Source organism: Acomys russatus, chromosome 4 (assembly GCF_903995435.1).
Source record: "Acomys russatus chromosome 4, mAcoRus1.1, whole genome shotgun sequence".
Taxonomy (NCBI): domain Eukaryota; kingdom Metazoa; phylum Chordata; class Mammalia; order Rodentia; family Muridae; genus Acomys; species Acomys russatus.
The window spans coordinates 1,145,929-1,171,719 of record NC_067140.1 but is presented as its reverse complement, the minus strand read 5'-3'; the positions used below and the strand labels follow the sequence as shown (position 1 = coordinate 1,171,719).

The 25,791-nt window shown below is 44.5% G+C and overlaps 1 protein-coding gene across 4 annotated transcripts in view; it reads left to right on the top strand.

Annotated features, from left to right (window-relative positions):
- Positions 1-5,175: 5,175 nt before the first annotated feature.
- The window catches only part of Tm9sf4 (transmembrane 9 superfamily member 4), a 46,448-nt gene continuing 25,832 nt past the window's right edge, over positions 5,176-25,791 (top strand). Inside the window, exons 1-2 of one of the 4 annotated variants that reach the window (XM_051143467.1) lie at positions 5,176-5,406; positions 22,966-23,079. In XM_051143467.1, the coding sequence (XP_050999424.1) occupies positions 5,392-5,406; positions 22,966-23,079 (129 nt within the window). In that variant the 5' untranslated portion in view covers positions 5,176-5,391. Of the gene's footprint in view, positions 5,407-10,762; positions 10,783-22,962; positions 23,080-25,791 lie in introns of those variants that run through there. The other 3 variants (XM_051143466.1, XM_051143468.1, XM_051143470.1) reach the window with 3 other exon arrangements.

Genomic DNA, 25,791 nt, shown 5'->3' with positions numbered 1-25,791 from the left:
AACTAAAAATTCACCTGGTGGTGGTGGCGGCGGCGGCGGCGGCACAGGCCTTTAATCCCAGCACTTGGGAGGCAGAGGCAGGTGGATCTCTATGAGTTCAAGGCCAGCCTGGTCTACAAAGCGAGTCCAGAACAGCCAAGGCTACACAGAGAAACCTTGTCTTGAAAAACCAAAACCAAACCAAACCAAAACAAAATCTAAAAATTCCTAGGGGCAAAGGAGTCTGCATGTAGCAAGGGTCTTCTTGTTGCATTGAAGCACTGAACATAGAAGGGCGCTTGTCCTCTCCTCAGGAACCAACGCTCACAACAGCTCACTCTGACAAGAACTGTTAGTCCACTCATAGGGCATTTGTTTGCTTGTTTGTTTGTTGAGACAGGATCTTCTATATCCCAGGATATCCTAGAACTTACCATGTAGCTAAAGATGACCTCTACCTCCTGAGTGCTGGGGTTACAGGCATGTGTCAAAGGCTTATGCAGTGCAGGGAATTGAACCCAGGGCTTCATGCTTGTTAAGCGAGCACTCTACCAATTGAGCTATATGCCCTGCTATCATCCTGTAAAAGTCAGGTCTCTAAACACTGCTGCATTTAGAGACTACATTTTTCAACACATGAGCTTTGGAGAACACAGTCAAATCATAGTGCTGATGTTTTAAAAAAATGAAGTCTAGGCTGGGTGTGGTTCCAACAGATGGGTCTTTGTGAGTTTAAGGCCAGTCTGGTTTACCTGTGCATGGAGTTCCTGGCTACATAGTGAAACCCTGTCTCAAAAGAAAAAAAAAAAAACATGAAGTCTAATGAACAAAGCACGGAATGTGGGGAAGCACTTCACGTTACCTGTTCACCTCTGGAAGGTGGCGGAACGAAGGGGAGGCATGTGTGACCTACTTAACCTGGCTGTGCCACTGAGTTCAGGTGCAGGAAAAGCATTTGGTTCCTCTTACCCTGTGATCTGGAATGAATCCACCTCCTTATTCTCCTACCTGGGGCCCTCAATTCTATCATGTGTCTGTCTGCAGCATAGTATGGTGTGACATAAGGCTCTGTCAATTTTCACCCTGTCTTCCCTTCCTTTTGAGGGGTCTCAGTGAGCAGTAGTTGATACCATACACAGTCTGCTTCTTCTAGAGAAAAACATGTATGTATTTATTTATTTATGATTTATTTTTTGTTTTTTCGAGACAGAGTTTCCCTATTTAGCCTCGAACTTACAGAGATTTGCCTGCCTCTGCCTCATGAGTGCTGGGATTAAAGGTGCATGCCACCATGCCTGGCTCTTATTCAGGATTGTCAAGACAGGGTTTCTCTGTGAGTTTGAGGCCAGCCTGGTCTACAAAGTGAGCCCAGGACAGCTAGGGATACACACAGAAACCCTGTCTTGAAAAAAAAATTGAGTGTCAGGTGTCTGTGTGTGTGTGTGAGTTGTATGACATGTGTGCAGTGCCCACAGAGGCCAGAAGAGGGCATAGGTCCCCTGAACGGGAGTTACAGGTGGTTGTGAGCTGTGAGTGAGAACAGCAGGGAGATTCCTAACTACAGAACCCTCAGTAACCTTTTTGTTGTTGTTGTTGTTTTGTTTTTCAAAACAGGGTTTCCCTGTGTAGCCTTGGCTGTCCTAGACCAGGCTGGCCTCAAACTCACAGCAACTGCCTACCTCTGCCTCCCGAGTGCTGGGATTAAAGGCGTGCGCCCCTCAATAACCTTTTTTACAAGTCAACTGGTATAGGCTATTTGTCCCTTATTTGTTTATCTCTCTCCTATTGCCTGTAATAGCTTTCTTTAGCAACCATACTAGACCCCAAGGAAGATGAATGAGCCAGAAGGATGCTAAGGCTGAGTGGAGCCTACATCCCTGGGTAGATTTTAGAGTACAGCCACCGTATCAACCTGGTCTGTCCCATCCCTGGCTTTTATCTCCAAAGCCAGGGCTCCTTTCTCTTACAATGGGCTGGACTTTCTTCCATCTTCATATGCACCACTGTGCCTGGGAGATATATATAGATATATAGATATATACTATATATTTTATTTTTTTAAAGATTTATTTATTTATTATGTATATAGCATTTTGACTGCATGTGTGCTTGTAGGCCAGAAGAGGGCACCAGATCTCCTTATAGATGGTTGTGAGCCACCATATGGTTGCTGAGAATCGAACTCAGGACCTTTGGAAGAACAGACAGTGCTCTTAACCTCTGAGCCATCTCTCCAGCCCTATTGTGTATATTTTAAACTGCAAAAGCTTCAGCTGCTATCGGTCCCAGAATGCTGAAAGTGACCCAGAATTAACCCTTTTGGAGTAGTCCTCTTTACTGAGCCCAGTTCCCTCTCCTGATGGGCAGGTTCTGAAAGGAGCAGTTCTTTCACAGGAGTAGCCTAAGACAAGTGGAAAACAGATATTTACATTATGACTCATAACAGTAGCAAATTTATACTTCTGAAGTAGCAACAAAAATAATCTTATGGTCACCCCAACATGAGGAACTGTATTAAAGAGTCACAGCATGTGGAAGGCTGACAACCACAGCTCTAAGGGATGTATCTTCCCAGTTTCCTCACTGAAGAAGCTTCAGATATTCATGGTGATAAACTTGCTTGATGCCACACCCTTTCCAGATAGAGTTCCAGCATAACTACAGGCTTAGAATTAGTACATAGTCATGAGCAATATGAAGGAGAATGCTGGGCATGGCGGCACAAGCCTGTAACCCCAGAAGTAGGGAAGCCGAAGTGAAGACTGTGAAATTAAGGAACTATTTTAGCATAGAAAACAACAACAACAACGAAAAGCTGAAATAATGAAGATCTGTCATGGCTTGACCAAGTTATCAGTGATTTGGGCAACTGTGTCGAATAGGATGAGGGTTTCAAATAATCATATATTTTTGAGCTGGTAATAACCTAACAGCAACAGACACTAATGCTGTGAAGTATAATCTATAATACTGTGAGTAAATACAGAGATTAAAGACACATGCAGCCAAGCCTCAAGATCTGAGTTTTTGACCCGTGGGTCCTACATATGTACAACAAGGCACATAGTCATATGTACACAATTAAACACACCCATATACACACTAAATAAATATATGTAATAACATTTAAAGGTGACAATATTAGAACTGGGAAGTGATGGTGCATGCCTTTAACCGCAGCACTTTAATCTACCTAAGCAGGTAGATCTCTGAGTTTGAGGCTAGCCTGGTCTGTGTGTGTGTGTGTGTGTGTGTGTGTGTGTGTGTGTGTGTGTGTGTGTGTATGTATTTTTAAAAAATATTTATTTCTTAATTTATTACATATATAGTGTTCTGCCTGCATGTGTGCCGAAGCACCAGAAGAGGGCACCAGAGCTCATATTAGATGGTCATGAGCCACCATATGGTTGCTGGGAATTGAACTCAGGACCTCTGGAAGAGCTGAGCCATCTCTCCAGCCCAATCAATATATGTATTCTTTTACATTATGTGTGGGGGTGTTTTGCTGCATGTATGGCTATGCAACATTTACATGTCTGGTTCCTGCAGAGGCCAAGGAGGGCATCAGATCCCCTGGAAACTGGAGTTACAGATAGTTGTGAACAGCCACGTGGGTGCTGGAACTCGAACCCTTATGAACTGGTGCTCTAAATTGCTGAGCCGTATCTCCAGCCTGTCACTATTCTTCTTTAAGCAGGCATAGTAGCAAGAAACTTCAAGGATTTAAGTTGCGGTAGAATTAGTCACAGGTCTGCAATTCAGTGTTTCTGCAAGATTAGTAAATCCTTCCTGCCTCTCAAGCTCAGCCCCTTAGAAATAGATCTGCTCTTGCGGTGGCTGTGCTGGTTCCAGTCATTTATTTTTGGTTTTGGCATATATAACCATCCATCCCTGAAAGTAAATCAACTAGGATCAGCCGAGTAGTTCTTTTGTCCCACACAATGTCAGTAAGGTCATTCACATAGCTCTACATTTAGTTGGTAGCTACACTAGGTTTGGACTGTACAAACTAATTTCATTCCTGGGTAATGTCAGTTGGAACTTCTAGACTGCTTTAAGGAATGAAGTAGACCCATCGCTTCACAGGGCTCTCCAGCAGGACACCCAGCCTTATTTATCCCCTTGGGAGGAAGCAGAAGCTGCCAAGCCCCTTAAGGCCTAGACATAGAACTAAAAGACATTTGTAATTTATTCTATTGGGCAAAGCAAGTAAAATGACTCCGGTATTCAACAAGAGGGGAAAAGGTAAAAAAAAAAAAAGGGGGGGGGTGTTCACTCTGTTGTTGTTGTTTTTTCGAGACAGGGTTTCTCTGTGTAGCCTTGGCCATCCTGGACTCGATTTGTAGACCAGGCTGGCCTCAAGCTCACAAAGATCTGCCTGCCTCTGCCTCTCTGAGTGCTAAGGTTAGAGGTGTGCACCACCACACCCAGCTTCATTACTATTCTTTTAACAACTTTTTGGGTCTGTCTAAGAAGACAGCACTGACTCTGTATACAATTTACAGTGATATATATGGACCAAATGAAGTCTTTCTCCATTGTGATCCTTAGAGTCTGCTCCCCCAACCCCTTACACACACCCTTTTAAAGCTAAACCTAGAAACGGAAGTTTAAGATGATTAAGTGATTTGCTTCAAGTCGCACTGTAAGCCAGTTAGAATGGAGAAGTCCACATTCAAATTGTCTCTTTTCGATAAGTTTGCTGTTTTTCATTTACTCAGTAAAGAAAGTGTATTGTTTGGGGCACCTACCATATGTGTCAAGGCATGTACATAATTTATAAAATGACAGCTATTTATTGAATATTTCCTATGCAAAATTGTACCAGTGACTACTCAATATAAGCCAAGTATAAAAATAACCTAGAAATCTTTGCTCCATTTTACAGATGACAAAAAGGCAGGGTAAGGTAAAAGACTGAGTTTTGCCTTCCTAAGTATTACAGCCGATTAGTAAGGGCATATAATAGTCAAACAAATATTTAAACATCTAATTACAAATTACTCTGACACCAGTTGTTGTCAGAGCGGGGTTATCAAACCTTCTGTCTCACAATTAAGGTCTCGGGTAACCCTAGCAACGGGTCTTTCTGCCAATAGTAAAGATGGCATCCAGCGAGCGCGCATGTTTCCACCCCCCCCCCATTACCCACAATGCAAAAGGAACAGGGGGAGGAGCGGTGTCTGCCAGAAGTTAATATGGCTCCAGTAGTTACACCGTACTTTCTCTTCACCTAATCAGAAACCTCCCTGCCAAGACCAGTTTGCCAAGGAGAAATTAAGTCTCCTTTACCTCTTCACTACTGCAACTACAGAAGCAACTGAAGCAAGGCGACCTCCTTGTGGAGTTACAGTCCGTACCCACGGAAGCACCACTTCCGCTGACGTCATCACGGCGACACGTGGATCCAAGATGGAGGCAGCGGTGGTGAGTGAAGGAGACTCCGGGAACCGGAGCTGGAGCAGGGCTCCCCTAGATAGCCCAAGACCTTCTGGCGCCCCATGTCTAGTCCCCAGCCTCCCCCAGAATCTCTGCTAGGGTTACTCTTGCTTGGGTTGGCCTCTTACAAAAAATCCCGTTCTCTTAGCTTTGGCATGGCACCTAGGCTTGTCAGGGCCTGGAGTTTTAGGGGAGGTGCCGCTTGGAAGGAAGACCTCGGCTAGTGCCTTCGCGGTTCTCATTTCGGCTTTCGTTCCCGCCCCTTGTCACCCTATTTCCCAATCCTTCCCTCCCAGCCTGGAATCCTCCCGAGAGTCCCCCGTTATTTCTACCTTCGCTCCTCCTTCTCGTTCCTCCTCACGTTCAGACCCAGCTGCCTCTACATACCCATCATCTTGACGAGGCTGCGGGTGCTACCTCGCTTCGAACCAGCCCGAGCCTTGTCCTTAACTGTACCCTCAGCTGCCCCTAGAGCTCACCCCGCTTGATTGCTGCTGGCCCGGGGCATCCATGCCCATCATCCATCTCCAGACCCTTCGCTCCGGCCTTTTCTGTCAGAACTCCTCGTCTGTCCTAAAGTGCTTTTATCCGATTAGTTCTTAAACTTCACTGTGCATGGAAATATTGTGTTGTTGGTGGGGAAAGCATGTTAAAATACAATTTCCGGCTCCTCACTCCCAAAGATTGCAAAACCTTAGGGTTAGGCAATGCTCCAGGATCTACACGTTCACAAGCAGTCCTGTTTATAATGGAGGAAGTCCCTGCGTTACTGTTTAAAAACACCTCTGGCCCATCCATACCTGCCTGCATCGCCTTCCCATGCCAGACAGCTCCTTATGGATGAAGGCTCACTATCATGAAGTTGACTAGCATTCAGTCTCTTTGTGGATGAGAGTGGAGGCACTAGACCTGTGCCCACAGGGTGGGTCGCAACGTGCTGTCTTCTGTTGTGGAACCACAGACTTAAGTTTTTGAAGGACTGGCTTTTCTAAGAGATGGGCAGCTCAAATTCTGTTTGCCAAGGACTGAGAACAAAGATCTAAAGTGAATTTTCCTGGATGGCCCTGTATATTGGTTCCTCAGAAAATAAAATGAATTTCATCCTGGAAATGCATGACAAGAAAGACTCAGAAAAAGCTTGTGGCATTTGAAAATTCTTACTTAAGCTCTTCGGTGTCGGTTTTCTCTAAACAGGGCCAGGGTAACTAACTGGAAGGGTAGTGTACCCTCTTATTTGGGGGCATAGTTGGAGACAGGGTTTCCCTGTGTAGCCTTGGCTATCCTAGAGCTCAATTTGTAGACTAGGCTGGCCTTGAACTCACAGAGATCCACCTGCCTCTGCTTCGGGAGTGCTGGGATTACAGGTGTGCACCACTGTGCAATGCTTGGAAGGATCCCCTCTGCTGACTGCTGACTTAGCTTTTTTTTTTTTTTTTTAAATTAGGAAAGTTCCTTGTTTATAACCCTAAAAGTTGGGTAAAAGATTTTATGGCTTGGTGGAGTGTAACGCATTGGTAGAGCACTTGCTGAGCCTATACAAGGGCCTGAGTTTGATCCCTGGCTCTGTTTAGAGGGCAGAAATGTTTTACCTGGATTCTGTGGCCTCAGACTTCAACCTAAATCAGGAGATGGGGCAAATCCCTAAAGTGGGATGTTGAAATCCTTTTTCTCTTTTACCACTTTGAGAACAAGGCGGATGTGAGGGCAGGAAGTCACGCCCTTTCTTGGCCATAGAGTTCAGTAAGGTGGCATTTATAGCACTGCACTGGGAAATTCCAGGCCTGTCCAGAGTTTTAAGAGATTATAAGTTAACAATATGTATTTCTGGCATTCATTTCTTGGATCAGCAAATATTTGAGTACCCAGGTAGTGCCAGGAGCTAAGTGTATAGTATATAGGTGACTAGGTGTGTAGTTGTATAGGTGACTAGGTGTGTAGTTGTGTAGGTGACTAGGTGTGTAGGTGACTAGGTGTGTAGTTGTGTAGGTGACTAGGTGTGTAGTTGTGTAGGTGACTAGCTGTGTAGGTGACTAGGTGTGTAGGTGACTAGGTGTGTAGTTGTGTAGGTGACTAGGTGTGTAGTTGTGTAGGTGACTAGGTGTGTAGGTGACTAGGTGTGTAGGTGACTGTGTAGGTGTGTAGGTGACTAGGTGTGTAGGTGACTAGGTGTGTAGGTGTGTAGGTGACTAGGTGTGTAGGTGACTGTGTAGGTGTGTGGGTAACTAGGTGTGTAGGTGTATAGGTGACTAGGTGTGTAGGTGTATAGCAGGTCAGGGTCCAACCCTCTGGAGCTTCTCTCATTGGAGGAAACCTGCAGTGAGCACACGGGTAGAATAATGTCTGATGGTGCCAGACGCTGTGAGGACAGCAAGGTGGGGTGATTGGTGGTGACTAGGCAACCTAACTGTTAAGGATTCAGTGGCGATCTTCTCAGAGAAAGTGATAGGACTTGAGATTTCATTGACAACAATAACAACAACAAAAAAAAACAGCTTTGCAAAGAATGCAAGCAAAGAAAATGGCGAGTGCAAAGGTCAAATGGCATGTTTAAGGCTGCAACACCAGAAACATGGGGAAAGGTGGGGTAGGAAACAGAGATCAAACATGAAACTGCAGACAGATAATACGGTTTCTAGAAGTGTGTGCTGGTGATTGGTTTGTGTTGTAGCTCCCAGTTTGCAATCTGTGTACTGTGTTTTGAAACAGATTGTTCTATTAGGTTGGTTCACTTCCTACCCCACTGGGACAACACATTAGGAGAGCCAGCTTGTTCTTGGTGTGCAGGCAGACCATGCAAACCAATTTAACCCATTTCAGTAAGTGGAGAAGGCAGCACCTGGGTGGCTGAGGCAGGTGGATCTCTGTGAGTTCAAGGCCAGCTTGGTCTACATGTCCAGTTCCAGGAGAGCCAAGGCTACATAGAGAGATGAATCTAGACAGACAGACAGACAGACAGACAATATAAATGAAGAATGTGTTACATACAGAGGCCAGTTTAAAGGACACACAAGAAACTGTATGTTTAGGGAAAAGGAGGAGTATTTGGAGTCACACGCAGATGTGAACTTAGTTTATGCCAAGCACGTTACCACACAGAAGTCTGTGCTGTTCCCACCCTCATACACATAAGCAATTTCACAACCATTTTGGGTGGGGTGTAAAGAGCTAATTGGGGTGGACAGCTTCTGAGGCAAGTCAGGCAAAGAGGAACTGAGCTAGTGAGCTCGGTGGCCATGTGAACAGGCTGGGGGTCTGAGGAGGCTGTTCTGCTTTGGAAGTGAGAGTTGTGGGTATGCAGTGCAGGGGTTTTCCTTTCTTCATCATGAATGGCTCTTCCCTAAGAGTTGGGCAACTCAGCACAGCAGAGTGTATCCTGAATCTGCAGAGTAAGACTGCTCTGGCTGTAGACGTTTGCCCTGGATTTAGACCACCCTAGAAAGTTACAGGATAGAATCCATCTGGGTGAGAATTGAGAAGCAGACTCTTATCTCATTACAGAAAACTGCTCTTGGGAATATTTTAATGGAACTTGGGAAATGACCGTTGAGTGCGTTCATCAGCGTATAATACTCCACTTCCCTTATATAACCTCCTCTTTCACACTGTATCAGCTTTCATACAGTTCTCTCTCTACGGCTATGATTCTTATACCACAAGATTGCCTCTTTTTATTAAAAGATCTTTTTATGTGTTGTGTGTGAGTGTTGGCCTGTGTGCATGTGTGTGCATCATTTACATGCTGGTGCCTGAGGAAACCAGATGAGATCAGACCTGGAGTTACAGATGGTTGTGTGCCACCTTGTGGGTGCAGGGAAGCAGACCTGGATCCTTTGCAGGAGCAGTGAGTGTGTCTACACTGACCTCTTTTCAGGTTCACAGTTCAGTGGGTTTTGGTGTATTTGTAAGATTACTGTTAAATTCCAGAACATTTCCATCAACTTAAAAGGAAGCATTCCCATTCTTTCCCAGGCTGTGCTCCCCTATTTCCTAGCAGCTAATTTTCTGTGTCTTGGAGGATTCACCTTTCCTCACTTACTATAAAGAAAATGTACAGTGTGTGGTTTTTTTTTTTTACTGTCAAGCTGCTTTTACTTAACATGATACCTTCCAGTTCCGCTCGTGTTGTAGCGTTCCTAGTGCTTTCTTCATCCCTTTATCAGCTGACTGTGAGTGCCTCAAGTCTCAGCTGGTTGGAATCAGCCTGCTGTGAACTATGTGTGCATTTTTTGCAGAAACATCTTTTCGTTTTTCGAGGATATATGCCTAGGAGTAGGGTTCCTGGGCCAGTTTCCCCTGATTTGAGGGATTTTATTCCATGTAGGGCAGAATGATGGACTGACTGATACCAAAGTTCTTTGGAGCCAGTAGAGGCAATGCCCATAGGGATGCTAGGCGGAAGTGGCCTGAGCAGCAGGCAGGGAGGCCCTCTGCCTCTAGTTCCTGTCAGCTCATGAAGAAGCACTGGAAGAGAAGGCAATAGCTTGCTTCATTCCAGAGGTCCTTGCTGTCATGTGTGGCCTGGCAAATGGGTTTGGCTTTCTTGGTCTGTTTTACGTGTACATGCCCTATGTGAAGACTTGAACTTCGGCTGGGCACAAGCCTTCAGTCCTAGCACTCGGGAGGCAGAGACAGCTTGGTCTACACAGGGAGTTCCAAACTGGAGGGAGGGAACGTGGGAAGGAGAGAGAGGGAGAGGTCTGCCTTTACAAAAACATGCTGCACGGTGGTGGCCCATCCCAGCACTCAGGGGAGGCAGAGGCAGGTGCGGGTGCGTCTCTGAGTTCTAGGACAGCCTGGTCTACAGAGTGAATTTCAGGACAGGCAAGGATAATACAAGAAAACTCTGTCTCACAAATCCAAAAAGAAAAAGGGGGTGAGGGAAGGACTTGGACTTCATGATTTCTAAGTTCCAAGTGGAAGGTTCTGCAACAAATCCTTACGTTGAAGCTGCTTCTGCTAGTGTTGGGTGCAGTTGGATTGGTTTGTACCTATCACCACTCCTGTGCTCCCTCTAGCGTGTCATGTTGGCTATATTTTCTTTCTGGCTCCTTAAGTTGCCTCATACATGAGGCACATATGCTGCAGGAACCACTATATCCTGGGAACTGAGTGCCTGCTGTCTCAGGCTTGGTTCGTGTGTTTCTCTGAGAAGTCCCTTTTAAAGGAGGCTCTCAGCCCACAGGAAGTGCAGAGGAGGCAGCATTCAGTTGCCTCCTGCTTTACAACTTGGACAAAAGGTCCTCTTTGATCTTGGAATTAAACAGGTCGAAGAATGTTGGAGAAGGTTGAGTTTTGATCTCTGGGCACTGGCAGGAAGGTGGGAAGGACCCAGGATGAGCAGGGCCATCTGGCCACAGATGAATGGTAGGGGCCACTACCTTCTAACCTGCTTTGTTCCTTGAACCATTTGCTGTCACTATTGTTTCCCAGATTGGGGTGGGGGGTGGGCACCCAAGACTTCTCAGTTCCACCACACTCCTCTTCATTGCTTCCTCTGTGCTGTCCAGTATGTCCAATATGATTTCTCACCTACATCCGATGCCTTAAACGGACAGACCTGCCAGACTTTGAGGTCCACATCTAAGGCTGGGTATACAATCCTGGGGTAGAATTACTTTTGTGACAATGGGCAAACTTCTTGCCTCTTTAAGCCTGTTATTTTTTCTTAATATTTTCATTGTGGTGAAATAGACATAAAGTTTGCCATTTTAACCATTTATACAAGGTCAGGGCATTGCATCCGTTCACAGTGCTCTGCAGCCACCACCTCCACTCATCTCCAGAGCTTACCCGCCATCCCATACTCAATACATCTTCATAGTTTTGAACTGGGCGTGAGACTCTTCTCAAAAGAATTGTAATAATGAATCTGAGTGCCTAGCACTTTGTGGCTTTAGTCCCAGATTTGAGGTGTTGCGGACCTCTGCTGTTTGAGCCTCTGCCTCCATGGCCGAGAGCTCTTTTGTAAATATCCCGAGGGCAGGGAAGAGCAGAAATTTCTGTTTCCCCTCCTTTAGGGTTAAGTGTAGCTTTGCTTGCTTGTTTTTTGAGACAGGGTTTCTCTGTGTAGCCCTAGCTGCCTTGGACTCACTTTGTAGACCAGGCTGGCCTGGAACACACAGAGATCCTCCTGCCTCTGTCTCCCAAGTGCTGGGATTACAGGCGTGCGCCACCACACCTGGCTTGCTTTGTGAACGTAGTTGGTTTTACCTGGACTTCGGCTGCTGCAGGCCTTCCCATAACCCTCTGCTCTTCACCCAGCACAACAACTGTTGTGTCTGTGTTCTGAAATAAAGGCTGCATTTTCAGAGTCACCAGTGAATAATTTAGTTCTGGGTATTTTGTTTTATTTTCTCATAGCTGGGTGAGTTCTTTAGCTCTGTGGGGCTTCTGGGTAAGTGGTCTTTAGTTGTCATTAGCCTTCATTCACATGTGGCTGAATTCTTAGGGAGCTTTAGCTGATTGGATAATTGCTTTCAGTTAACTGTTGGCAAGCAGTGCCTGGAGCCTCCCCACCCCATCCCATCCCACCCAACTCCCACTGACCTTAAGCTGGTGCTGTGTTTTGGGGGAAGAGCACAGCAGCAGACTGGTCTGCTGTGAGGCAGGTGCTGCTTTTGTTTCAGGGCCAGGGGCGGCCTTGCCAAGCTTGGCCCTGCCGTGTGGCTAGGTGACGCCGTTATAGGAAAGACTTGGAACGAGCTTAACGTGTGTACAGAAATGCCAGTGAATGAACCATTCAGTTCTCGGAGAAACTCCCTATTCTCTTTGGAAAGGTTAACTGTTCACAGCTTTCAAACCGAGTAGGGCAAAATTGGCAGGATGAGAAATGTTTTTTTTTTTCTAGTGCCTTTCTTAGGTTGCTAGTGGGGATGGTTGGTGTGGGGTGTTTCTGAATATCCAGTCCCCAAGAATTAAAAAAGCCAGTCAGGGAGAGACTGGCTCTTGAGTCTCTTGAGATTTCAACTCTCGCTCCAGGTCAGCTGTGCTTTTGCCAGGGATGGAGTGTTAGGTTCCCTGCACAGAGTTCTCGATTGCCGTCACCTGATTCCTGCAGGCTGCCGCTGCGGTCTTGTGACTTGGATACCCAGTAAAGCAGGGTGCTGTGGAGTGGGCTGCTGCTTCTCTCTAGACGCTCACCCTCCTTTTAGGGCTCTGCATGTGGCTAACTTTGTACTTGACGCAGGCGTTACTGAGGTGATCAGTTAAAAGTCAAGGGACAAGGGGCTGGCTGGATGGCTCAGTGCGATTAAGAGCACTTGTTCTTGCAGGGTACCTGGGTTCCATTCCCAGAACCTACGTGGTGGCTCACAACCATCCATAGTTCCAGTGTCAGAACTGATGCCCTTTTCTGACCTCAGACACCAGGCATGCATGTGGTACACAGATTCACATTGCAGGCCAAACACTCATACATAAAATAAAATAAAATAAATCTAATAGTAATTATTATGAAAAAAAAAAAAAGTCAAGGAACAAGACAGAGGAATTTCCCAACAAACAAAGATTCTGCTACTTTTTACAGAAGCGAACCAGAGGCCACCTGTCAGATTGTCAGGGACCCGTCCTCAAGTCACCTGGAATCATGTGACATCCCCTTCTCACAGGAGTTTATGATACTCTCCCAGAGTTAGAATTGCTGGCTTAGTTACCTGTGAACCTGGTGGTCAAACATTTCTGTCCTGGACGTTCCATAAGCCTGCCATCTAGGTATTCTTACAGGCAATGCATTTCCTTCCCTTGAAATATAAATGTAGCTGGGCGTGGTGGCACATGCCTTTAATCCCAGCACTTGGGATCTCTGTGAGTTTGAGGCCAGCCTGGTCTACAAAGTGAGTCCAAGGCAGCCAAGGCTACACAGAGAAACCCTGCTCAAAAAACCAAAAAAAAAAAAGAAAGAAAGAAAGAAATATAAATGTAGCACATGCCTGAAATCCCAGCACTCGGGGAGGCAGAGGCAGGCAGATCGCTGGGAGTTTGAGGTCAGCCTGTCTACAGAGTAAGTCCAGGACAGCCAGGGCTACACAGAGAAACCCTGTCTTTAAAAAGTGAAAAATAAAAAAAGAAAGAAAGAAATAGAAATGTATTAAGGGAATGTCACTCAGTTGGTAAAGCGCTGACCTAGCAAGCAGGAGGCCCTGGGTTTTACCTTTAGCACTGTATAATCTGGGCACAGTGGTGCATACCTGTAATCCTGGCATTTGGATGGCAAAGGCAGGAGGAAGTTCAAGGTTTCTTGGCTGTATAGCAAGTTCAAGGCCAGCCTGGGCTATATGAAACTCTGTCTTAAATTTTTTAAAATATGTGTATATGTCATTATGTATAATGATGGTTCGTATGTGTGTGTATATATATATGTATGTATATATATATATGAAAACATAAAAACATGAAGAAATACATAATCGATGTGTGCAACTTTTTTTCTTTAATAGATACGGTTTCTCTGTGTAGCCTTGGCTGTCCTAGACTCACTTTATAGACCAGGCTGGCCTCGAACTCACAGTGATCTGCCTGCCCTGTCTCTGGAGTGCTGGGATTAAAGGCATGCGCCATCACACTTGGTGTGTACAACTTTTTACCTTTTTAAAAAGCTAGATCAGACAGAAAGCTGCATAAATTACTTGCCTTGCGCCTGACAGCCTGAGTTCAGTCCGTGGAGCCCAAGTAAAGGTGAAGAGAACAGAGTCCACAGACTCACAGTAACAAACAGCCAGCACCCGGAAAGCTAAAAAAATCACTGAGCTGCTCCCAGTCTACATATCACGAGAAATTGTTTTTGATGAAAAAAACCTATCTGGCCAGGTGGTGGTGGCTCACGCTTTTTAATTCCAGCAGTTGGGAGGCAGAGGCAGGTGGATCACTGTGAGTTGGAGAACAGCCTGATCTACAAAGTGAGTCCAGGACAGTCGAGACTAACACAGAGACCCTGCCTTGAAAAAGAAAAAAGAAAAAAAACTATCTGGAATATTTTATGCATATCAACTTTCTACTTGTAAAACCTTGCTATAGGCTGGGTGTGGTGATACATGCCTTTAATCTCAGCCACTGGAGTCGGGGCTGTGTGCTAAGGTAGGTGGATCTCTATGGGTTTTAAGACCAGCCTGATCTACATAGGAAGCTCCAGGAAAGCCAATATTACATAGTAAGACCTTGTCTGAAAACAAAAATAAGAGCACAGCCTGTCACAGTAATGTCAGCATGCCCCAGCACAGAAGGTAGAGTACAGCCACTGTCACTTCTCCCCCTGCTTCCCTGATTGCCTCACATGGCCACATCCTTTCGCCTCTGCTCTTCCCAGTTACTTCCTCTTTCTTCAGGCGTATTACGATATACTTTCATACTACAAATCATGATAGTGAATGTCCAGTGCAGTGGCCTTTAGCTATGTATAGACTTGTGCCCTTGTCACCACAGTGACCGTGTTATAGAACACTTCTGTTACCCCAAGTTCCTTCACATTGGTCAAGGGAGTGATGAAACCAGGCCCTTGTTCCCACAGCTAAACCAGCACTAATCTCATTCTGTCTCTGTAGATTTCCCTTGCTGGGCATTGCGTGGAAACGGGAGTCATGTGTTATGTAGACTTCAGCATCCAGCTCCTGGGCTAGTCCTTCTTGTGATGCATATTGGTGGCTCTCTTTTCTTGCTGAAAAGTATCCCATTGCATGGAAAACTACGTCTTTTTTCTGCTCTCACTAATGATTGGGTCTTTGAGTTTTCAGTTTTGAGCTATAGTAGTCTCCCTCCCTCCCCTCCCCCCCCCAATTTGAGGGTATTTTGTTTTGGTTTGTTTGTTTGTTTGTTTGTTTTTGGTTTTTTGAGACAGGGTTTCTCTGTGTAGCCTTGGCTGTCCTGGACTCGCTTTGTAGACCAGGCTGACCTTGAACTCACAGCGATCCGCCTGCCTCTGCCTCCCGAGTGCTGGGATGAGGGTGTGTTTCTAAGCTCACCGAGTAGATGCTTGGAACCCTACCAACACAAAACCCTGCGTTTTCACTGTTTTATATTCTAGGAATTGAACCTAGGGTATGTGCTAGGCAAGTGCTCTTTTTACTATTTTGAGACAGTTCTCACTAAGTTGTGCAGGCTGTCTTTGAATTCACACTGGAGCCAGGCAGGCCTTGAGCTTGGTGCTCTCCTGCCTCAGCCTTTCAGGTAACTAAATTATAGGCCTGTGCCATCAAGCCCAACTCCGTACTTTTTTCTTTACTTGTATGTCTTACAGTAAAGTTGTAAATTAGATACATTAAGATGGACAGAGCTGGGGATCTAGATTGGGTAGTAGACTGCTTGCCTAGCACACAGAAGCCTTGGTTCAGTTCTCAGTACCACAGAAGCCACGTGTGGTGCTACACTCAGGAGGCAGAGGCAGGAAGACCACAAATTCAGGGCTATCCTTGTACACCCGAGTCCCTGGGGTGTAGTGAGCAAGAATGTTTAATAATAAAGTAGAACATTTATGCTAATATGTAATAAAAGTTAAAGAGTTACCTATCATTTGTTTCTGGAATTTTCAGATCCTGGTAGGTGGCTCCAATTGTGGAGCGTGAAACCCAGGATGGGCAGAGAGCTACTGTGAGCATTCTCGTGTTCACACAGTCTTAGAGGGTGCAGTCTTAGAGGGTGCTCTTTCTGTTGAGTTGATGATTAGTACTAGAAGTACTGGTCAGTAAATTTATCTTTAACTTTTTAAGCTACTACCAAACTTCCCAAAAGTGGCTGTGCCATTTCCCACTCCATCGTTGAAATCTGAAGATTACAGGTTCTCCGTATCCTGGTTCACATTTGCCTGGGTTTTGTTTTCTTTCGTTTAGTTGTTTAGTCATTCTAGTGAGTGTGTGGTGGTGCCTCATGCTAGGCTTGCCTTGCACTTCCCTAACGACAGGTAGTAAACATCTTCTAACGTGCCATTCATGTATCTGTATACATCGTCTCTTGTGAGGTGAGTGTACAAATCTTTTATACCACCCCTCCACCTTCCATGCTGGGCTTGAACCTAAGTGCTCTACACCTGAGCCACACTCCCGACCATGCCCCTTGTTAACTGCAGTGTTTACTGTCTCGTTAAGTTGTAAGAGTTCTTTATGTACCCTGAACCAGTCCCTTATTACATACGTCACTTACAGAGTGTCCACCTGTCCATGGCCTAGAAGTGTTAATTTTTAAATTTTTTATGAAACTTATTAATTTTAATAAGTAATATTTTTAATGACATATCTAAAATTAATCTAATTCAAAAAGACTGTTTTTCTTCTAAAGATTTTAGTTTCAGCTTTTGTTTTGTTTTAATCTGTGGTTCATTTTGAGCTTATTATTTTTGCATATGCTCTAATGCTCCTTGTGAATATAGTTACCATGCAGATAAAGCACTTTGTTGAAAAGACTGTCCTTGTTGGATTTCCTTGGCACCTTCATTGAAAAATCAGTTTACTGCCAGGTGGTGGTGGCGCACGCCTTTAATCTCAGCACTCAGGAGGCAGATGCAGGCAGATCGATGTGAGTTCGAGGCCAGCCTGGTCTACAAAGCAAGTCCAGGACAGCCAAGGCTACACAGAGAAACCCTGTCTCGAAAAAAAACAAAAAGAAAAAAGAAAAATCAGTTTACTGTAAGTGGAAACATTGGTTTCTATGCTTTAATTTGGTTGGATTGATATATATGCCCATTCTTAACACTTTTATTATTATGCTTTATGGTATGTTTAGAAAATTGTATAAATTATCCAATTCTTTTTTTGAATCTACTTTGAATAATCTGGATACTTTCTATTTCTCTATCAATATTAAGGTAAATTTGTGCCTGATTTGGTAGTACATAACTTTAACCCAGCCAACCTGGTCTACATACATAATAAACAAGCTACAAGACAGACAAGACTACATAGAGACCCTGTATTTAAAAACCTATATATGCCAGGAGTAGTGGTACACGCCTTTAATCCCAGCACTAGGGAGGCAGAGGCAGGTGGATCACTGTAAGTTCAAGGCCAGCCTGGTCTACAAAGTGACTCCAGGACAGCCAAGGATACACAGAGAAACCCTGTCTCGAAAAACCTTAATAAACAAATAAATAAATGACTATATGTGTATATGTGTGTGGATATACATACATACGTACATATACTCTTGAACCAAATTTACCTTAATATATATAATACATATTATATATATGTCCAAGCTACAGGACAGCCTGGACTATATAGAGAGACCTTGTTTCAAAAAAGCAGTACACATAGACGCGCACACGCGCGCGCGCACACACACACACACACACACACACACACGGTCTCAAGCCAAATTTATCCTAATATGTATGTTTAATATATATACACACACTATTATATATTAAGGTGAATTTGTTAGTTTGTGCAAAAAAACATACTCAGATTTTGATGAGGATTCACTCTGCAGATCAGTGTGCAAGTGGAGTTTTCTTTCTTTTTTTTTTTAATTTAATTTAAGTTAATTTTTGTGTATGAGTGTTTTTGCCTAAATATGTGTCAGTACACCACCATACCTGGTGCCCTCAGAGGCCTGAAGAAGGTGTTGGGCTAGGTAGTGGTGGCACACTTGGGTGGCAGAGGCAGGCATATCTCTATGAGTTCAAAGTCAGCCTGGTTCATAGAGAAACCGTGTCTCAAAAAAAAAAAAAAGGAGGAGGTGTTGGATCCTCTAGACCTGTAGGTAGAGCCAGCTATGAGCTGCCATGTCAGTGCTGGGAATTGAACCTGAGTCCTCTGAAGGAGCAGCCAGTGCTCTTAGCTGCTGAGCCATCTCTCCAGGCCCCAAAGTAGGGTTTTCTTTCCTAACACTGTGAATGTAATGTGATATCTCTAGTTATTTAAATCTTCAGTTTCTCTTGGCAGTTTTTTCTAAGTTTCTATAGAGAAGCCATTAAAAGTTATTTTCCTGTAGATAGACATGGTGGTGCAAACCTGTAATCCCAGCATTTGAGAGGCTGAGGCAGGAGGATTACTGTGATTTGAGGCTAGCTCAGACTACATTGAGACCATCAGGCCAGCCAGGACTACATAGCAGAACCTTGTCTTGAACCAAAACAAAACAAGTATTTGTTTCCTCATTTTCCCCTTTATAATATTTGTAGTATTGAATATAGCTGGTGTTGAGCGTGCTAGGCAAGTGCTTCACCGAGCCCCAAGTCTTTCTGTATGTCTGGCTCAGCAGTTCAGAGCACCCACATGGTGACCGACAACCTTCTGTAACTCCAGTTCCAGGGGATCCAACACCTCTTGACTTTCTTAGGCTCCTGCATACACACGGTACACACACATACACTCAGGTGCACACATACAATAAGTATATTTAATATATATTCATAAATATTTTTTCAGTACTAAGTAGAACCATTTAAATAATTTTTATTTTGAATTGCTTATAGCTAATATATAGAAATACAGTTATTTTTTATACATCAGTCTGGTAGTCTATGACTATCCTCAACTTGTCTAATTCTAGTTAGTCATTGTATAGATTCCTTAGAGTGTTCTAGATGCCAGATCATATGGTCTACAAATAAAAGCATTTGCCACCTTTTTTTATTTCCGTCTGGATGTGTTTAATTTTTAATTAATTAATTTTTTTCCCTTACTGATCTTCAGGGAGCTTAGCGTTTAGTTCTTCAGTGATGAGTGATGATTGCCTGTGGGTTTTCATCTGGCTGGGGAAGTCCCATTTTATTTGTACTTTAAGTTGTTTTGACAACTGTTGGGTTTTTCCATTTGCCTTTTGTGTCCATTGTGCTGGTGTGTTTGTCCTTCTGCTTCTGTGGCACACTGCAGTAACTGGCCAGCTAGTGTTTGGGGATAAATCAAACATCACAACCTTATACAGGTCAGAATGACCTCATTCTTCTGCCTCAGTGGCCAGAGTGCTGGGCTGCAGACATGCTCACCATACCTAGTTGTAGATGTTTTCATGTGTTGCTAATTGCAAGGCACTTTCTGAAGGATGTTTCCATCCGTGTTCATACTATTTTAAAAAAAGTAGGTTTTTTTATTTCTTTGCTTGGTTTTGGTATATGATTAAAACAAAACAAACAAAAGGGCAGGGTTGCCTGGAGCTTGCTATATGGACCAGGCTCGCCTCAAACTCACAGAGATCTGCCTGCCTCTGCTTCTGGAATGCTGGTATTGAAGATGTGCCAACCAGCCCACTGGTGTGTGCTTTCAAAACATTTAAACAAACTAGACTAGACATACATAAACAAGGATAGCTTTTTATATGCCTAGGAATTTGTGTTGGCAGTACTTACATAATAGCTCTACCTCTCACGCTATTAATTGCTCTCCCAAAGTGTATCTCTCCAGCTAGCATACTCTGACTTGTTTAATTTCAAGACAGTAGTAGCCCTGGCTGTCCTGGAACTTGCTTTGTAGACCAGGTTGGTCTCAAACTCAGAGATCCTCCTGCCTCTGCCTCCCAAGTGCTGGGATTAAAGGCGTGCGCCACCACACCAGCTGTACTCTGTTTTTTGTTTTAAGTGATGCTTACTATACATAAAATAAGATGATGGATGTGGTAGCACACTTTGTCCCAGCGTTCTGGAGGCAGAGCTAGACAGATCTGTGACTTTGAGGCCAAACTTGTAAGACCCTTTCTCAAAAAAAAAAAAAAAAAAAAAAAAAGCCATTGTTTTTACTTTTATCTTTAAAACTATGAATACTGCTAAGTATCATTTTACATTTGACTATTTGAACTGGGTTTTTGTTTTTCGTTTTTCCAGCGCTAGGGCCTTATACATGTTTGGCAAGCTCTAACCCTGAGCTACAGTCCAGCTGCCCCTTGTTTTTAAACTGTCAACTCCTGTGTTTTAAAATTATTTGTTTTTTATTATTTTGTAAGATTTCTTGGTGTATCATAGATACACCATCATGCTGTGATGAATATTTTTACTCGTTGTCTTTTTTCTTATTAAAAAAGACCTATGCATTTATTCATGTGCATATGTGTGCATCTGTGTGAGTTTATGTACACCGTGTATATGTGCAGATGCCCAGGAAGCCAGAGGAGATATGTGTGCATCTATGTGAGGTTTGTGTGTGTGTGTGTGTGTGTGTGTGTGTGTGTGTGTATGTGTGTGTATACACAAATGCCTAGGAAGCCAGAGGGCATCGTAACCTATGGAACTAGAGATAGAGACTGTTGTGAGCCTTCTGACATGGGTGGTGGAAACTGACCCCAAGTCCTTTACAAAAGCAGTAAGTGCTCTTAACTGCTGAACCGTCTCTCCACCCCACCCCTCTTTTTGATATAGGATTTTGCTATGTTGTCTAGGTTGGCCTTTAGCTCAGGCTCACGTTATCCTCCCACCTCAGCGGCCTTCCTGGTAACTGGGATTGCAGGCACCTGCCACAGCCCTTACCCCAGTCATGAAATGGGATGCAGTCGCTACATGAAAAGAACCTAGAACTGCCTGGCACATAACTGGCGTTCAGTAAACGCTCCTAGCTGTTAGCAGCACCGCACACTGTCATCATCTTACCATGTGCTATTACGTTGAGGCTGCGTGACCTAGGGTAAGTTAGTGTTTGAGGGAGGGGAGTGAGTTGGGATGAGATCTCACAAAGCCTAGGCTAGTTTAGAGCCCACTGGGTATCCGAAGATAACCTGGAGCATCTATGTCTCCTGCCTCTTCCTCCCAAGTGTTAGGATTAGAGGCCTGTACCACCATACCTGGTTTTATGTGATGCTAGGGACCAAACCTGGAGCTTCGAGCTTACTAGACGAGCACACCATACCCACAGACCCCGTTACTTCACTCTCCAGCTCAGGCTGACTCCACTGCAGAATGGTGGCCGAAGTGCAGTGGTAGTTGTTGAGACAGAAGCAAATGAGCGCGGGAGGTCCTTAACACAGGCGGCAGCGAGGTAAATAGAAGGTAGCTGCCTCTGCGGTGCAGTGTACCCATAGGGTTAGTGACGCTGGCTCCTGTTGGGTGTTAGTCTTGCCTTCCTGCTGGGGTGAGCATGGATCTCACTGTTTGTTTTGGGGGGAGGAGGAAGAGCTTCGTCGGTTTGAAACTTTGGAACCAACGTATATTGAAGTCTTGAGGGGTGGAGGGTATGGATTTACTTTTCATTCCTCGGCAACCTGAGCTCCCAAGGGAGCCTTGAGCTGCCCGAGGCAGTGCTTCTCATTTAAGTCTGAAGGTTCTGTTTCTAAAGAGGTAGAACTAAAGTAACTCCTTAGACTTAATTGGCTTGATAAACTTCAAAGATTATAATCCTCTGCCCTGCTTCAAATCTCTTACCAGAGAAGGCTAAAAGGTCTGGGTCAGGCTTCTTAGGAGGGAAAATTCCAAACACCTTTTCTTTATGTTAACAGGAACAGTCCAGTCTACGTGACAAGTTCCAGGCCAGCCAAAGTTATACAGTGAGGCCCTGTTCCAAAACATCAACTATAATAACCTGGGAGAGACCTTAGCATTCAAAGGGTTTTGACTTGTTTTGTTTGGGGGATGTGGGGTTGAGACCGGGTTTTTCTATATAGCCCTGGCTGTTATATAGACCAGACTGGGTTTGAACTGGCAAAGATTGCCTGGCTCTACCTCTTGAATGCTAGGATTAAAGACACGTGCCACAGTAACACCATCCCAAAATCTCATGCAGTGCAGGTTGGCCTGGAACTTGGGATCTTCCTGCCTCTGGTTGCTAAGTACTGCTAGGATTGTAGGTGTACATTACCACATCTGGCTAATTGTTTTCCTAAAGTGATGTAAATATGTAATTCTATACAAAACAGAAAGAACAGACACACAGAAGAAAAAAACTATCACTCCATTTCACATTCTGGTAAATGCCCTTCCTTGTGCATTTTTGTAGAGTTGCCATTTCTTTCTTTCCTCCATTCCTTCCTTCCTTCCTCCCTCCTTCCCTCCCTCCCTCCCTCCTCCTCTCTCTCTTTTTCTTTTCCGAGACAGGATTTCTCTTTGTAGCCTTGGCTGTCATGGGCTCATTTTGTAGACCAGGCTGGCCTTGAACTCAGAGAGATTCACTTGCCTGCCTCTGCCTCTGCCGGGATTATAGGCGTACAACACACGCCTGGCTCATGTCTTTCTTAACATGTCTAGAAACAGAGTTCAGGGGTTGGAGAGATGGTTCAGGAGTTAAGAGTCCTGCTCTTCCAGAGGACTTTTAATTTTAAAACATCCTAGAAATAGAATTGCTGGGGACCCTGGGAAATAGGTGCAAAGTGGCCATCCAGAAATGCTCCAGTTTTTGTAGTCTGCCAACTATATGCGAGCATAGAGTGGCATTTTAATATCTCAGACTGGCAGCGATGCCAAGTCTTCTCTTCCTTTCAGATAGTAATTGTTTGACTCATCTTGTTACCCATTTCTGGAAGTGCAGAGTCTTGTGCCTCGTAGCATCCTGGGAAGGCATTTGGGAGGCAGCCTAAGGGCCTCAGGCTTCCCAGAACAGTGGTGACACTGCCCAGTGCAAATACATTTCAAAGTTCCCACCTGATGTGCCCTGCAGGAAGTTTCACTTCTCTCCCCATTCCAGCTGCAGTCTCTCTCCCCAGCAGGCTTGGTGGCCGAGGCTCCTGCTGCTTCTCTGCCTCACGTGTGAAACAAGCACCTTCTATGTCCCTGGAGTCGCACCTATCAACTTCCACCAAAACGACCCAGTGGAGATCAAGGTGAGTGAGTGCTCTAATCCTAGAGCGTCTGAGCCTAGCAGCCTGGCTGGAGGTCTGTGCTGAGTGGTTTGTGTCCATCCTGGAGGGGTAGAGATCACAGGTGAGGGCCAGCTCCCCTGGGAAGAAGAGATTTGACTTCATAAGCATGGCTGTCTGTAGTTCTACCTCTTCATTGCCTCCTCTGTGCCCCAGGTCTGTCTCCTCACTCTCACTTCTGCTTGACGTGTGTCACTTGCCACCCCACCCATCTCTGTGTTCCTACGCTTGCTTTCTTCTGGGGCTTCTCTGCCTCTCTCTCATCTGCTCCATCCTCCTTTCATTACTAGCTTTCTGAGTAACACACAACAGCTGTTCAAATGTCTGTGTTGTCAGTAGCTCTCATCCTTACACCTTGCAAGGAAAGCATGAAAGTGACATTTGTGAGGTTCTTACATGGCATGCATCAGCTCTGCTTAGCTCAACATGCCCCCAAGAACCATCTGAGGGAAGTTTTGTTTCACAGATTTTCTGTATGTTTCAAGATACGGAAACTAATGCATCAAAGAAGCAAACCAACTTGTCACATGCAGAGAAATGCAAGCATTGATGCCAAGTGAGATACACGAAGTGAATGAATGGTATCATGTCCATCTGAGGGCAACTCTGGACTCCAGGGCTCTCAAGAAAGTTTGGGTTTTAGAGCTTTTGGAACGCCAGCTTTTCCACTGCCGGGCCTTTCTCTCACTTTTGACCTTTGCCAACAGCCCAGAACAAAGCTTGTGGTACAGAGGTCCAATTAGTATTTGGCCTCTAACCCTGCTAGACTGCAGTAAGAGAAGACCCCAGAGCTGGAAGCAGAATATCAAGGTAGAATGCACCTCGTTGTGGTGTAGGAGTGTGATCATCCCACTCTCCTTGTCCAGAGAAAGAGTGCCAAAAACAAAACAAACAACCTCCCCCCAAGAGTTAACACTAGTGAATTTGGGCGCAATTTTTCCTTAAGTAATTCATAACTAGCTTTGGTTGGTTTGGTTGGGTTTTATAACAGGGTTTCATATAGCTTAGGTTGGCCTTGAACATTGATAGCTGAAGATCATTTTATTCATGCACCTCCCAAGTTCTGGGATTATATATAGTCTGTGCCACTATACCAGTTTATAAAACATGCATAGTCTTGAGGCTGGCGTCCCAAAAGCTCCAAAACCCAAGGTTTTCTAGGGCCCTGGAGTCAAGAGCTGCTTCAGAGTGACATGCCATCTACTTACCTCGTGCACCTCACTTAGTGTCAGTATGTTTGCATTTCTCTGCAAGTGGTTATGAGATATGAGCTATTCCAGATGCTGTGTGTGTGTGTGTACACAACCCTATGGCATATATACCTCATTGCCTGTTTACTTCCCTCCAATTTCTAATTCCAGAATAAAAGGGTTTTTTTTTTTTTTTTTTTTTTTTTTTTGGTTTTTCGAGACAGGCTTTCTCTGTATAAGGCTGTCTTAGAACTCTTTGTAGACCAGGCTGACCTCCAACCCACACTGATCTGCCTGTGTCTGCTCCTGAGTGCTGGGATTACAGGCATGCACCACCACACCCAGACCAGAGTAAGAGTTTTAAGAAAGGCTTCTAGACCTAGTCTAGAATTCAAAAATTATTTATACTTTCAGATGGTATATGAGGAATAGCAGGTAGTTAGTTCCTAAATACTAAAAATAATTTCCCTCATATTTTAAAGGGTTTTTTGTTGTTATTTTGGTATTTTATTTCTCTGTGTACCCTTGGCTGTCCTGGAACTAACTCTGTAAACCAGGCTGGCCTCGAACTCACAGAGAGCTGTTGGTATACTTTTTGAGCTTCTTTATTGGGTTTATGTCCTTCCTACCTTTCTTCCACCCTAACAGAAAGAAGGTTAGAGGGGACAAGGGGGTGTAACCTCTTTAAACTACTTCCTGTTGATTAGGGGTTTCGAGTTCTTTGGGGCAAGTCCAATCTTCGTAGTCATCGGTCTGTCTCTAACCAGCAGCCAGCAACAAACAGCAGCCCAGCAATAGCAAACGCAGCAGCTGCCACAGGCTCTCTTGGGGCTCTCACATTTATACCCTCTCAGGAGCCCCCAGAATTTCAAATATAAACTATCTGCAGCTGGCAAAAAATCAGGCCCCTCGTAGAGCAGAAGACAAATTATATGTAGGTGCTGCGAACAATCTAAAGCAGCCCCATATCACACATCTGGGATTAAAACAAAAACATATTCACATAACATCATTGGGTTTTTAAAGAAACCAAAATTCTTACTACAGATCCACGTACCTCTGCTTTCCAAGTGCTGGTATTAAAGGTGTGCACCACTACTGCCCAACTTTTTTTTTTTTAATTATGTTGTATTTATTTATTTCTGTCTGTATATGAGTGGGTGTGGGTGGACGCCACAGCACAGGTGTGGAGGTCAGAGGACAGCTGGGGTTGTTTCTCTTGTTCTACCATCTGCGTCTATGGGACAGGAGCTCAGGTCATCAGGCGTGGCAAAATGTGCCTTTATCTACTCAGCCTTCTCAGTGGCCCTAAACTTTATTTTTTTAGCAGTATTTTCACTGGTTTCTGTTTTATCTATGTTGTAACAAGCTGTTTGTTTGTTTGTTTGTTTGCTTGCTTGCTTGAGACAGGCTCTCATGTAGTCCAGGCTAGGCTCAAGTTTATTAGGTAGCCAAAGATGGCCTTGAACTTTCTCAATAATCTTTA